Below are 14,795 nucleotides of genomic sequence, written 5' to 3' on the forward strand. Positions count from 1 at the left end.
CTTACACAATTGCCAAGCTGCAATGTAGAGCTGGAGCTTCAAGAAGATGGAGCTGTAAGAAGCTGAAGCTGAAATAACTTGGAGCTTCAAATAACTTGAGCTGGACCAAGCTGGAGCATCTTGTGGCCAGAGCTGCTATATACAGCTGGAGCTTCAACAAGCTGGAACTGGAGCTGAAACTACCTGAAACTGAAACAAGCTGTAGCGTTCATCAGCCAGAGCAGTATGAAGCAGGAGCATTTTTCAGCTGGAGGGTCCAGTAGCTGGAGCTGGAATGAGCTGGAGCTGAAACTGAAACAAGCCCAAGCATCCATCAGCTGGAGCTGTAAGAAGATGGAACTTTTGTGCAGAAGCTGGAGCTTCAATAAGCTGGACCTGGAATTACTGAACTGAAACAAGCCAGAGCTATAAGAAACTGGAGTGTCCAGGAGCTGGAATTGAAATTACCTGAACCTGAAACCAGCAGCAGCAGCATCTCCCACTGCAACTGTGCAGGAGCCGGAGCTGCAATATATAGCCAGCGCTGCAAGAAGCAGGAACTGAAATTAGCTGAGGTTTCATGAGTAGTTACATGCTGGATTGTCTGTCAGCAAGAGCTGTAAGAAGCAGGAGCATCCCTTATCTGGAGTGTCCAGTTGCTGGAGCTGCTGTACAGCTGGAGTGTCCATTAGCTGTAGCTGTAACAAGCTGTGGTGTCCGTCAGCCAGGGCTGCACTCCAGCGTGGCTGAACAGAGGAGTACCTTATCCATAGCCTCTGTTAGCCAGAGCTGAGAGAACCTGCAGCTGTAACAGGAATGAGAACCTATGAGCAGGAACGTCTCCTGGCTGGAGCTGAAATTACCTGGAGCTAGAGCATCCATCAGCCAGGGTGTCCATCAACCAGATCCATACTCTGAAGTGGGTGCAGGCAGGGCTGTCCTCAACAAAGAGCTCTTCCCAGCCAGGAGCAGCAAGAAGGCAAGTTGTCCTTCTGCAAGTGGGAAGCTCGGCCTCTTTCCCCTAGCTCTCCCAGGGCAGCTGTGCTGCAAGGGAGTGCAGGCCGCAGGGGGCAGGCGAGGCAGAGGCAGAGGCATGAGGCAGCGGTGTCTCCTCTGTACCTGAGAAATCGGTTGGTCAGAGCTCCCGGGGTGCACAACATGGCCCTGCACAACCCTGCATAACCCACTGGAGATACCTGTCCCTGTCCCAGCCAAGGGCAACGCTTCCCTCCTGCCTGTCCCTCTCTTTCAGCAGAGGCTGCCCAGTGCCACACACAGTAAACAGGGAGTTTAAAATGATAATGGGAGAGCTTGGGGCTCAGCCTGAAAAAACACATCTCAGGCAAGAACTGTGCTAAACCCTCCTGCTCAGTGAGGGGCATTTCAGGCACAAAGCGACACAGGGTAACACAGGGGCTGAGGGGCTGTTCCCATCCAGGGCTTGGCCTGGCACAGCACTTCGCCTGCCCTGGCTGCCAGCCTCACCCTGACCCTGCCCAGGAGCAGGACTTTGGGAGCCACAGGCTGTGCTTCGCATCCTGCTAAATGTCATTACCAAGCCAAGGGCTAAACATCAAATAAAACTGAACCAATTCAAATGTGTTTCAGGAGGGGCCCAGAACAACCAAGAGCCCCACGGGGAAGGACAGGGCTATCCCCAGACCAGCTGTGGCTAAGAAGCCACACTAGCACTTGCCAGGGGCAGGCTGGATGGTCATTTATCGTGTGGGCAGAAGCTGCCCTGGAACAGCTGTCACCAGAGCTTCCCTCACAGCGACCAGTCACAGAACTGGGGGGGACAGCCCCAACCCCTGGCCTGGCCCCACTGCAGCTTGGACTCCTGCCCAGGAGTGCTGCCAGTGCAGCCCCAAACCACCCCACAGCAGGACATGCAACGCAACCAGAAGCCACAAGCAAAACCATTTTCCTCCCAAGCAACAGCCAGACACCACAGAGATGTCAGGTGCAGCCATGGCCATGACCCTGACCCTGCCTGCTGCAGCTGAGGCCCCTTCCTGGCAGTGGTGCCAGACCCAGCCCCCCCCGGCAACAGGACCAGGACTGGCACCAGCACCAGAAGCCACAAGCAAGGCATGTTTGTCTCTTCAATCACAGCCAGGCACAGCTTCCTCAGCTCACGCGCGGTTGGGGTGTTCCCATGTGCCTGACCCTGCTGGACGCCCCTGGAGCATGGCACACCGGCGCGCCTGCTTCAGAGCACCCGCCTGACACTTACTACCATGTTGGTGTCCTTTGGCGCTGCCCGTGTTGGGGCTCTGCTCCTTGCCCAGGCTGAGCCTTCCTGCTGCTCAGCTACTCCCTTGCACCACTGTCTGCGCTGAAAATATCTGCTGCAAATATTGCTTGTGAGGAAGTTGCCATGGTGCTGCAGCTGGGAGGATGCCACTGGCCACGGTGCCTGGCCCACACCGTGGCAAACAGGGAGTTGACACTGGACTGCGGCTCAGCATCCAGAAAGCAGCTAATATGGCCCTTAACATCAGCTGAAGTATCTAAGCACCTACCAAGAGAGATGGTATAGCAGGTCTATTGTGTTCCCTCAGTAGCACAAAAGTTTCCGTGATCCCTTGCAGTACAAAGGGTATTTTTAGCTATATGTTGCTTATGTTTGATTCATCTGTTTTCTTTTCATGACCATGTACATGAAAGACAGAACCCCTTGTCCTTGTTAAAAAAAAAAAAGTGTTTTATGAGTGAATTACCATGGCTGAAGTGTTAAGGTAAAAACAAGAGAAAATTATGTGTAAAGCAAATTAACCGGTGAACATATTACAGGTAAAAACTTTTTATGTGGGATGATGAGCCTCCTGTTATCCCTTGTGATTATGAACATGAGTGCATCCGCTTCCTTGCATGAGGATTAGAGGCAAAATCACAAGTCAGAATATTTGTGTTGCCATGGTCAGTGGTACGTTCCCAACATTTCTGATCTCACAGTCTCTTGCCTGATGTGGGAGAGAAATAATCTTGACCTTGCCTGAACTGACCCGTCTACTTCCAGTAGGATCAGCATGGGTATACCTCAAATGGTTTAAGGGGAAATAAATTCTGACATGATTTAAAACATAGCTTTTTCACATCATAGAGGAAACTTTTAATATCCATAAGGTAGACAGCCAGGCCAGTTGTTTAGTACAGCTTGTAACAAACCCAGCTGTTCACTGCTGAGACTACCCTAGGACAGTAAATGCTGGGTAGTGGTCTCTTGCCTCCTTTGTCTGGTAACGTGCATTGTAACAGTGCCACTGATTCTGCCACAGAAAAAATAGGAGTTGCTCTGCAGGGTTCTGAGCTTCCCTGGCCCTGAGGGGAGGATTTCCTGTCCTGCCTGGCACATGCCCCTGCCAGAGCAGGGAACGGGAAGGTGCCAGGTGAGAGCCGCAATGTGCAAGTGCAGACCTACAGCTCCTGCATAGGGTCCAAATGGCTGCAGGGATCACCTCAGGGCCTCACTCCACATCTTCCTGCTCCGGCCAGGGAGTAGGGAAGGCTGAGGGGTGTGTGTGGAACTGCAGACAGCCCCAGCCCAGAACTTCAGGCACCTATGCAGAGACACAAGTCAGCAGGTCATGGCTGAGACCTGCTGCTGTTACCCTCTTCAGATCATAAGCTCTGATGACAAATATACGTTGCTTTGTTCTGAAACAAGCAGTGCCTTCACTGAAAGAGGAGAAGGTACAATCCCAGCAGAGTGATATTTGCTCTTATAAGTGTATCTGATTAAAGATACTTAGTGTTCTAAACCTATTGTTCTAAGCCTTTGGATGAAATCCCATCTCTGTGGTCTTTCTAATCATATTTATACTCTCACTTGACCTTGGGTGGCAGCAGTCCTATAAACACACTATTCACTAATCCCCTTCCTCCTCCTCCTCCAGTATTTTCACAGTTCAAGTGCCAAAGCAATAAATTAGAAGTGGTTACCAGTTTTTGACACTCTTACAAGTATTTATGCAAAATTTTTAACCAGTTAGCTGTTGTTCTTCGCTCCTCTTGATGGCAGAAAAGTGCATTTCCATAAAACTCTTAGATCAAGTGTTCCTCAGAGTGGTGGGGGGAGGGAAAAGGCTTTCTGCTTTCTGACTTTTTCCTGGTGCCTGACTGACTGGCCAGCCCTGCGATGGAAACAGCACATCCACAGTATTTGCCTTTTGATGTGATTTGTTTCCAGATTCTCTGCTCTGACTGTTGCACTTCTTGGCTGCAAATTTCAGTCTCCCACAGTCTTCCTCTTGTCCTTAATGTGTCTGCGTCAGTTAAATTAATCAATTATGTTTCTCTTACTCTTTTAGCACATTATACCATCCCTGCTGCCAGTCCCTTCAGGAGACAGCTTTTTGTCTGTGATGAGCAGAACTTCCCTGAGAATCTGTCCATTTCTCCTGCATCTACACCAAGAGGCCTTGAAGGAAATGTTTAGTGATTTCACTTGCGGTTTAACCATATATTTAAGTAGTTATGTTACAGCGCTGTTCTCCCTCATTGACTTAACCACCCTAACTCATTTCTACATATTCAAGTCAAAGGATGTTCAGTCCATCATTTCTGTGACAGCCGTGTCATTGTTGTGGGACGTTTCTGGGATGACACTAGCAGCCTGTGTCTTGCTTAAGCCACGCCGCACAGTGAGTTCTGCTTCAATAAAAATCCTAAGCAGAGCCTTTTCTGTTTCTTTGCCAGCCAGTACCACAACAGTGAGTGGTTTTCCATCCCTTGTGACTCTAAAAAGAAAGCTAGGAGGAAGGTCAGATGATACAAGAGTTACAGATGAACACTGACAATTCTGGCAAGTGTACTCTTAAACTACGCCTGAGTCTGTGCATCAGTTTCTGCACACAGCCGTTCTTTTCTACTGCCAGTTAGTGAAACTGCTGAATGACCAGACCTCCAGCTGATACAAACCTACTTACCTTCACTGTTCCCCATAGAGGTGTGCTAATCTGCAGCTTCTGAGGCTCAGGATCTGGATAAAAGCTACAAGCTGGAATAAATAAAAGACTGAGAAGATAAAAGCCTCGAATGCCAGACTTCCAGCTTGCTTTGGAAAGAACTTTCAATCATAGCATTGCTAAAGGAACATGTCTTACAAATGAGTAATTTAAAATTTTTTCATTGGAGGGTCCCTCTAATGATGTTATAGTAAAGCTATACAGTCAGAAATTACTTTAAACTCTCTTTTATTGATTGAATTTAAAGTAATTTTAGGTATTACACTTGCCCCTGGGCCAATTCTCGTGGGTTAAGAGCTACGTTCTCTTCCTTTTCAAAATGCCTTTGTTCCCTTTGTTGTGGTATGAAATGCCCACGCAAATAGGGGAATTGAAGTAGTGACAAGGAAACCAGCAAGTCACTGGCTGCCATCAGCCTGTGAAAACCAGTACAGACAAATTCTAGCTTCTTTGAGCTCTAGTAGCATTAAGCATCTTCTGTAATGAAAACTTTAAAAACATTTCAGGCCAGAAATGGTGAGAATGTGGGTGTTTTTTGTTTTGTTTTGTTTTGTTTTTCTGTACCTCTATAAATAAAATGCAGACAGCATCATCCTGATAGTTTTTAGGCAGAAGGAGCTTGAAAACAGTTAAGCTATTATTTGGGCAGGCTGGGCCCAAATCTGCAAGCCTTCTCTAAGGTAAATGGGCAGGAGAAGTCACACATTCTGTGTGCAAATCTAATGGACTTTAAAAACTGGAAGACGAGAGTTGTGCTTTTCTCCTGCATGAAAAGACAGACAGTTGCAGACAACAAAGAGCTTTTCACTGCTGTGTCTTGGTAATGAAAAAGAGCCTGTGTCTCTAGTGTGGAGCTGTGTGGGCTCCTATCTTGACTTACAGAATAGTCAGAAGTAGTGATGTACACAGGCTGACTGTACTGTAGGGGTCAACTTTTAATCCACTGGTCCACTCCTGGGCCCAGTGTCATTAGGACATTAGGACACCTGCTAAGCTGGAAGCAGGCTTGGATCTTCAACAGACAACAGGCCCTGCAAGCAAAAACAGATGCAGTGGTTTCCAATAGTTCTTTTTTTGTAACAGCTGCACAAATAAATCCATAGTTTACAAAATTCGGTGTGACAATGGCTACTGTTAAGAAACACACAAGCTCAAATGATTAACCTAACTAAAGCTAATCTTCAATTTGTGGAAAGCTTTTGCAAAATAGATTTTATAGAGCTTGACAAGGCAACATCAGCTCTGTGCCGATACATCCTATTTCTTTGTTCAAGGTGAGCTGGCTGGTGATGAGTAACACTCCATCACCAAAATAATTTCCTTTACAGTATTTTTGATGCTCTTGAGGTCCACACCTCAGCCTCAGTAGAAAGGCAGGAGCTGTTCAGTAGCCCTTGAAGGCTGGATTTCTCCCCACATTGCATTCTGTTAGGATTACAGCACGTGCCTTTCTTAGAATAGCACCAGACTACATCTTCCTGAATACAGTGCAGAGGATAAAGTATTTTACACCTTTCTAGCTCCCCATGGGAATTCTTTGGATCATCACACTGCAAACAAGACTGCTACCTCAGGGGAGGGCAGCCAGTACCCCAGGAAAATACCTGCTTCTGGCACCCAAGTACAATGCTCACTGAGTGATGGGCAATGCACAAGGGACTTGTAAAGGGACTAGGACACAGGTACCTCTCGCTTTGTCCCCAGCAGGATGGTGAACAACAGAGGACATAGTTCAAGATAAGATCTGGTGTGTTTCCTTTGCTCTTCCTCTCCGTCAGGGAAGCTGACCAGAAACACCTCTAATGTAAGCTCTCAGCAGCCAGGCACTACAGCAGCGTAACTGTACGTGTTGCTGGGTGCCCTTTTGAATCCCATTAGGGTGGGTTTCAGCCTTCTTTTTCTGGAATGCTTTTTGCTTAGCAAGACAGCATGGAAAACAATCCACCTGGGCATGGACTTTGCTACCCTAGCAGCTAGCTAGACTATTCAGCAGCCATGCCTCTTGCTATTAGTCTCATAATTTAATTGGAACATTCATTCTGTCTTTTGCCATTGCTGGCCTGCAGCTTGGTATGGGTAATGGCTTTTGACTCTGCAAGCACATCAGATGAGCTTTGAAATTATATTTGCCACTTCTCAGCTCCCGCACATCAATGAAACTCTGGCTAGTGGAGGTCAGCCACAGTATAGCCCTGACTTCTGTGGATCAGGAATTCACCTTAATTCAGTAGCTTTGTCCCAACTCCCACCAACCAGTGACGAGCCACAGCATATCAAGAGTCATGACGACCTCGCGTTTGGGAGTTTGGCCAAAGGATGCACTGAAACACTGGTGCAAATCTTGCTGCTATCCCCAGAATAGACCACCAGGCAATATTTGTGCAGGAAACAATGGATCACGGATTTGTGAGAAAATAATTACCCACCTTTTCTGTGGCTGTTGTGCAAATCAATTTGCTTTGAACCTGTAACTCCCAGTCTAGCATCATCTTGCTTACAATTTACAGAAGAACCAGGCCCTCATCTCTTGCCTCTGATTACAGGAAGGTGACAAGAGTGGAGACTCTGACCCCTGAAGGGAAAAGATGCTTCTGACTGCTCAGTTCCCCACTGGCCCAACCTAGCAAGTAAACTTGGGTCCCAGAATAACACCCTGCCCTCTTGCCTGGAGGTGATCCAGGTTCCCAAGCCACAGGGTTGGGACATAAAGGTTCAAGGACGACAGGTCGCAGCTGATGCATTTAATTTCACATCTTCACGTCTGCTCTCTGCACAACCTCCTCCTTGCTTTCTACCTTTGGGAGGACTTATCTGGTTTTACTGACACTGCATTCTGCCTCTAGCACTGCCTTCCATCTCTCCCTAAAACGGCACCACACGCAAAATAGTTAATCATAATGTGGTGCAAATTCATTTTCCTAGGCCTTTCGCCTCAACAGATCTTATGTACTTGAAGAGCACCATATCCACAGGAATCAGTTATCTGAGTGTGGACATGCAGACACTTAAGCAGTGAGACATGAAACTGGGAAACAATGTTCTGTAACGGGCATATTCAGGTGTGTGCGCCTGTTTGAATCTTTTGATTTACACCTGGTTGTTTAGCCCTAGATGAAGAAGTAAAGAAGTAAATCAGAAATGCTCAAACCCATGTCAGGAAACAAAATAAACTGTGCTACAGCATTCAAGCACAAGGAACTCAAAGAGATACAGAGCACCAGCCTTGTGCTGCCTTGCAAAAAATGGGAAGGGAGAATGAATTTAGAGCAGTGTGCTATGCTACAGGTGAGAATGCTGGCTTTGATTGTCTCTTCATTCCCACACTTTCTACATAATCTTGAGGAAGCCAAATTGTCAAACTGTCAAAGCTGTCTAAACCCCAAAGCTACACACAGCTGTCTAGAGGACCTTGAAAAATCACCAAGCGGCTTAAATCTCTCAGGGCTTCAGCTTCCACTTTGTCAAATAGACAAAAATTTTTCTTCCCACTACACTGGCAAGGTCCTTGGGGACCACAGCAGGGGAAAGCTGTGTCTGTTCAGAGATAGCTTGTTGAGTAGTGTAAGGAGAAAGGCATCTCGGATGCTTTTCATTGCAAGTGAGACCTGTTAAATCCTGCCTGAAATCACAGACATTCTCTAAATGCCCTGACAACCGTTTCCTCTCATTCAATGCAAAAATCTTACAGGCTGACACTCTGTAACATCCACCCCACACCCCTTTATGGATGAATTCAAACATCTGAGGCACTGAGGTTACTTCTTCCCCTTTCTGTTAACAGATGATGCTTTCAGGCATTGGGGTGGCCATCCTCACCCTCCTTAAAGCCTTGAAGGGGCAGCTGTGAGGATACGGTGAAAGTTCATCACTTGCACTAGAAACTGGATGGAATTATCACACACCTGGGAATTTTCTCTTTCACTCTGCTGCTGCTCCTGCCTACATGTCTCTCTGAAGCACTCACCTGCATCTCTACTCTGATATGGTAGTTGGGGAAAGGTGCTTCCATCTGCCCAGCCCAGGCTAACTGCTCCTTATCTCTGTCCTCTGTCAGGAAGAATCGTCATGTTCTCTTATGGCAGAAGTACAGGGAAAAAAGCATAGCTATAGCTGGATTTCTCAGGGAGCCACACAATAAAAGCAAAGCTGACAAGACAGAAAGGCAAAATACAGATAAGAACACCAAGGACAGAACTCCAGACAATTACTAACATATCCACAGCATGCCCAAAACCTGAATGTCAAAAGCTGTTTTTCGCTTACCTTAATTTAGAAAATGCAACAACAACCATAATTTGATCATCATCTTAACTGTACATTCAATTCTGCCATGATCTCCTGCACTTTGAAACTACCTAAGCATGAATCGCTTATTTATCCTTTTGTTTTACAACAGCATAAGTACATCTGTCTGTTAAAGACAGTTTGGGTTAGTTCAAGTAATGTTTAGCCTGTACCGTATCAGCTTGCGCTTCTATTTCTGGAAAACTTCAGCTCAGTCAACTGCATACATACCAGAAATAAAATAAATGAAATGTACCTGGGAACTCTACATAAATACAAAATGATCTGTGACCTCATTTATTGTGGCTTCTTATGCATTCATTTTCTCTACATCCATTAGGGAAAACATAGTCTGAACGGGGGACATGCTGCAAGAAATTACATCAGTGACTCTCTCCAGGGTATTCTTTTCTGCCTCAGTCTCTTCTGAATCATGTGGACAAGAAGTATAATTCAGGGATAAGATTCCAGACTGCTGTATGGAATGTGATTGTAAAAAAATGAATGTCCTGCCCATTGCACTGTAAGCTTACTTTATTTTCATACACTGCAAATTAGACGAGCTTTATAAAGAAAATATATTCTACAGCTGCACAGACTTAACGCTAACTGCACTTATCATACGGCTATTTCTTCACTTTAAAAACACACATACACACACATATATATATATGCTTTGTTTAAAAAAATATATATAACCACCTATAATGCAACAGAAAAATACATTTAAGACCTTTTTATAAAACTTGGCACAGTACTATTTTGACTGTAATAAGAATATTTATGAGATAAAGACAAACAGACACACAGAGAAACAGACATACGTAATGTCTAGTGCTTGTCCAAATCGTGAAAAGAAAATCTGGTCTTTGGTGATGCTAAAGAGTTAGTTGCAAGTGTCTAAAGCATCTACAGTCCCAGCTTACAGCCTTTGCTCTACCCTCTCTGTCTGGATATACTTATCACTGTTTTGCTCAGGCTTTGCTGACTGCAGATTTCCACAACAGTTTACAACCAGGCAGGGAAACAAAACCAGCTAAACATGTAGTGTCTTCCTCCAAGGGCTCAGTCAACCTTCATTAAATTCAGTGGAAAATATTCTACTGCCTTTATTTGGACTGAATGTTGTACAAAATATTTAAATTGATTTGCTGTCAAAACAATGGCCACCCAGCAGTAAAAAACAATTGTGACCATGGAACAAACAATGGAACAGCCCCTATGGCAGTCCCTCCCTCCTCAGTTGGGATAAGTCATGACCAGCAGCTAGGAAGTCTAGCCAGCATTCGTGGGTAACTAAACCCTGAGCACACATTCCATGTTCCCTGTGAGGCTTTCCATTCAGCATGTGAAATTCAGTGTGCTGTGGCAGCTTCAATATTGAAATTTAGATTGGTCTCAGGGGGAGCTGAAACAAATCCTAGCATGGGTTGCAGATGCATCAATCCCATAAGCCCAGCATGACATCCAGGAACATCCCTGTTTCTACAGCATTTGTGGTTCCTAACAGAGAGGAACAGAATTTTGCACAACATCCAACTGCATTTATTATCCAATCAACATCTCAAACTAATTCTCATGTTCTAACAATTTAAGGTTAAGTGGCAAAGCCCATGCATATATAAACTCAGAGGGGAATATGCATTGTGCTATACTCTGATTATACAAATGGCTGAAAAATAAAACTAATTCCTAGAAATGTAGAATCACCCAGGCTGGAAGGGACTTTGGGAGGTCTCTAGTCCAACCTCCTGGAAAGAAGGGTCAACACTGAATCCAGACTGGATTGCTTGAGGCTCTGTCTGATCCTGTCTTGAAAACTTAAAAGGAAGGAGATTGCAAAACCTGACTGGGATCCTGCTTCACTGGGGAAACACTTTTTTCCTTTTGTCAGGTCAGCATCTCCTGTTCCAATTTATGATGACTCCTTCCTGCGCAGCTCCATAAAGGGCCTGGCTCTGTCTTCTCAACAACCTCCATGTAGGCACTGGTGGGCTGCTGTAAGGTCCCTGCAAAGCATTCCCTCCTCCAGGCTGAACAAGCCCAGCTCCCTCAGCCTTTCCAAACAGGGTACGTGCTCCAGCCTCCTGACTATCTTAGCTGTTTGTTGGACTCCCTTGCTTAGGTTGTTTGATGGTTCTAGTTAGCAATTTGTTTACTTGTATCAAAGTAGGTGAGGATAGAGCTTGAAAAACCAGGCTACAAATCACAATTATATTTTTGTACTGTTTTTGAGAGGAGCTTGGAATTTATTGCCTTTCTAAACCTCATTAGCAGCCATCAGAGAGAAGGGAAGGCAGTCAAAAGAAAACAAGAGTATTTAAACTGATTTGTGAATAGAATTCCTTACAAGAGAAAAAAAAAAAATCAAGTTTTTGCTCTCTTATTCTCCCCTCCTATAAAAGTAGAACTCAGAATAATTATATGTTAATAAGATGTCTGATGAAATATAATTTTAAATGGTAGTTCACTTCTAGTGATACCAACTGGAACATTGAAATGGGTGAGTTTTATCACTTATGTGAACAAATGTAGCATTTCAGCAAAATATCAATGAAAACAATCTGAAAATATATTTGAAGGAAAAAATATGATTCTATACTTACATACTTTTTCCTGCAAGGTGAATGTTTTTTGTCCACCTATTTTATCTTCAAACTACATAAAAGTAAAACATTTTAAGAAATGGACATGGCTCCTTGAAGCAGTAAAGGAAATATATACCACAGTCTGCTTCTTCAGGCAACTTCTATTCTGTATTGTTTCCTACTGGATTTTCATTTGATCTGTTATACACTGTCTCACATATTCAACCTGTTGCAAAACTAGACTGACAGAAAGGCAGTTTCCACAGTGATACCCTTGTAGCTGCAGCATTGGATCAAATCAACCTTTTAGTAAAAGTCTCTTTTATACACGCTTCTGGATCAATGCAATACTGGCCATTATGGGAAAAAGTGAAACACACAGAAGACTTAAGATAAAATGAAAAATAGACACCTATAGTGTCAGCTGTTGACAAATGCCACAGTTATTGGCTTCCAGTACTCATCCTGTCCATTCAAAATAAAGACATATGGTAACCTTGTTAATAGCAAAATATCAGCTAGTGATATTTCCAATAGCAAAATGATCCATAGCGTTTCAAAAAACCTTCAGGTTACATCTGCTGACTGAATGCATGAGTTTGGTGCGTTATCCAAACAAGTTCTGGTTGCTACGCTGTCTTCTGTCCTTCAGGGAACATTGTGTTTGCCACAAACCTTGTGTAATTTGATTTTAAACAAGAAACAAGAGAGCAGGTTTAGAACTGATGCCTATGAGTCTCTATAAATGTCTTGGAAGAAAAAAATATCAGAAATCCTTGTCCCAGCCTGAAAGTTCATCTGGAGGGATTCCCTCTTCAGGTGGATAGGTGTCAAAGTAGCTGTAATCAGTTGGTCCAGATAACTAGGACATTAAAAACACAAACAGTTTTTTCAGAAGGTAACTTTTGAAAATACTCTCCATTGATTATGCATCATCTTTATTGCTACCAGTGGAGGAATGAAAGGCTAGCATGATATGAATGACTTCTTTTAATGGATGCAATTTCTCATTCTTTAAAAGACAAACCTCCAGTAATTAAATTGTACAACAGAACAATGGCATTAGCCTCTCCAAGTACTATCAAATCCTAGATTTCACCCAAAGCCCTATAAAGTCAGTAAGAAAACTGGGCCACTCTGTGTACAATTTTATTCAAATTTGTTTAAGACCAAATCTGCACTCACGGGATAGCTACTCAAAGCAGATCTCAGAATTATTTTTTGTTTCAAACTGAGTTCAAAGTGAGTTTCAAGGTCTTTACCCTCAATCTTTTTCATTTTAGGGCAAAGAGAAATGGGCCATTTGAAACAAGAAGCTTATTCAAGGGTGTGCTGTAATTCAATAGTAAGAGAATACAGGAATTTGTACTCTGCACAGTAATGTGAACATTGCATCTTAATAATGTGCCCATTACTGAGGACAATATGGTTTTTTGGTATTTGTTTCTGACCAAACACCATTTATTCTAGTAGTGGCGAAAATCTAATGCAAAGTACATGGTCATAATAATATTACCCTTATTTAACTGAATTTAAGTTATGTATCGCTTACTGTCTCTCTTTCTTTCATTTGATTTTCACTAAAAATGGTGAGCTATAATAATTCAAATGCATCTTTTGGAAATTTCACTCTTGCCATCAGTTGTTTCTTTGTAGCCAAGCACCTTCGTATTAGTAAAGCATTGTGATATTGAAAGCCAAAGCCAATACCTCTCTTTTTAAAGGTGATGTTAATTTCCTCACTTTCAGACCATCCCAGTTAAAACCACTCAACCATCTGATTAAAAAAAAAGAGACAGACAGGGAGAGACCAAGAGAAAAAGACAGATTGTTTTCTATCATTGTATTATTAACAGCTGAAAAAAATGTGAACAAGGGCTACAAGACATTTTTTCACACCAGCTTCTGTCCATGTGACAACACAGTTGTCAGGAGGAAACTTGATCAGTGTCATTGCCATACAAGAGAGTGGTAGAAGGGGGATCTTCAGGACCACCAGATACATTGCATCTCCTCTGTATAGAAGTGCCAAAGTGACAGGCAGGTTAATATATGCATAAGCACAGCCATGCAAAGACCTACGCATCCCCTTGGAGTGCCACCCTCTTAACAGCATGAGAGGAGGAAATGTCGTGGTTTAACTACAGCCGGCAACTAAGCACCACACAGCCGCTTGCTCACTCTGCCCTGTGGTGGGACGGGGGAGAGAATCAGAAGGATAAGAGTAAGAAAACTTGTGGGTTGCAATAACAGTTTGATAGTTGAAATAAAATAAAAATAATACTAATTTGGAATGAAAAGTAAAATAACAAAAAAAGAGAGAAGTAAAATGCAAGAAAAACAAGTGATTCAAATGAAAAACAACTGCTCACCACCAACCAATGCCCATCCTGTTCCTAAGCAGTGCCCCCACCCCCAGCCAGCTTTCCCCCGGTTTATATGCCGAGCATGGCATCATATGATATGGAATATCTCTTTGGGCAGTTTGGGTCAGCTGTCCTGCCTATGACCCCTCCCAGCTTCTTGTGCACCTCCAGCCTCCTCGCTGGCAGGGCAGCATGAAAACCTGAAAAGTCCCTGACTTAGTATAAGCACTGCTCAGCAACAACTAAAATATCAGTGTGTTATCAACATTATTCCCACTCTCAATCCAAAACAGCACTATACCAGCTACTATGAAGAAAATTAACTCTATCCCAGCTAAAACCAGGGCAGGGAGACAAGCAGAAAAGTCAAAGCACTTCTTTTCCCAAGTACAAACTGCAGGACTTAGAAACAACTCAGATAAAAAGAAAAAGCAGGAAATGTTTAATCCACAGAGGACTTTCATCATGCGAAGAAAGAGCAGAAAAACCTAATACTGCTCTGGAGCTCTTAACTACCATTCTTAAAAAGCACCTGTTTAAGGGTCAGGAGGTCTGAAAGGCAGATGCTGAATCGATTTCTCTGAGAACTGAATTTAACTCCTACATTA

At 43.9% G+C, this 14,795-nt stretch overlaps 1 protein-coding gene across 6 annotated transcripts in view; it reads right to left on the minus strand.

Annotated features, from left to right (window-relative positions):
* Positions 1-12,587: 12,587 nt before the first annotated feature.
* Positions 12,588-14,795, minus strand: part of PRKG2 (protein kinase cGMP-dependent 2) — a 33,662-nt gene continuing 31,454 nt past the window's right edge. For all 6 annotated transcript variants that reach the window (XM_086463667.1, XM_086463665.1, XM_086463664.1 and 3 more), the window contains 2 exons: positions 13,532-13,598; positions 12,588-12,683 (listed from right to left, as the gene is read on the minus strand). In XM_086463667.1, coding sequence (XP_086319793.1) covers positions 12,588-12,683; positions 13,532-13,598 — 163 coding nt within the window. The remainder of the gene's footprint in view (positions 12,684-13,531; positions 13,599-14,795) is intronic.

Source organism: Leptosomus discolor, chromosome 4, assembly GCF_034619465.1.
Source record: "Leptosomus discolor isolate bLepDis1 chromosome 4, bLepDis1.hap2, whole genome shotgun sequence".
In the NCBI taxonomy this organism is placed as follows: domain Eukaryota; kingdom Metazoa; phylum Chordata; class Aves; order Leptosomiformes; family Leptosomidae; genus Leptosomus; species Leptosomus discolor.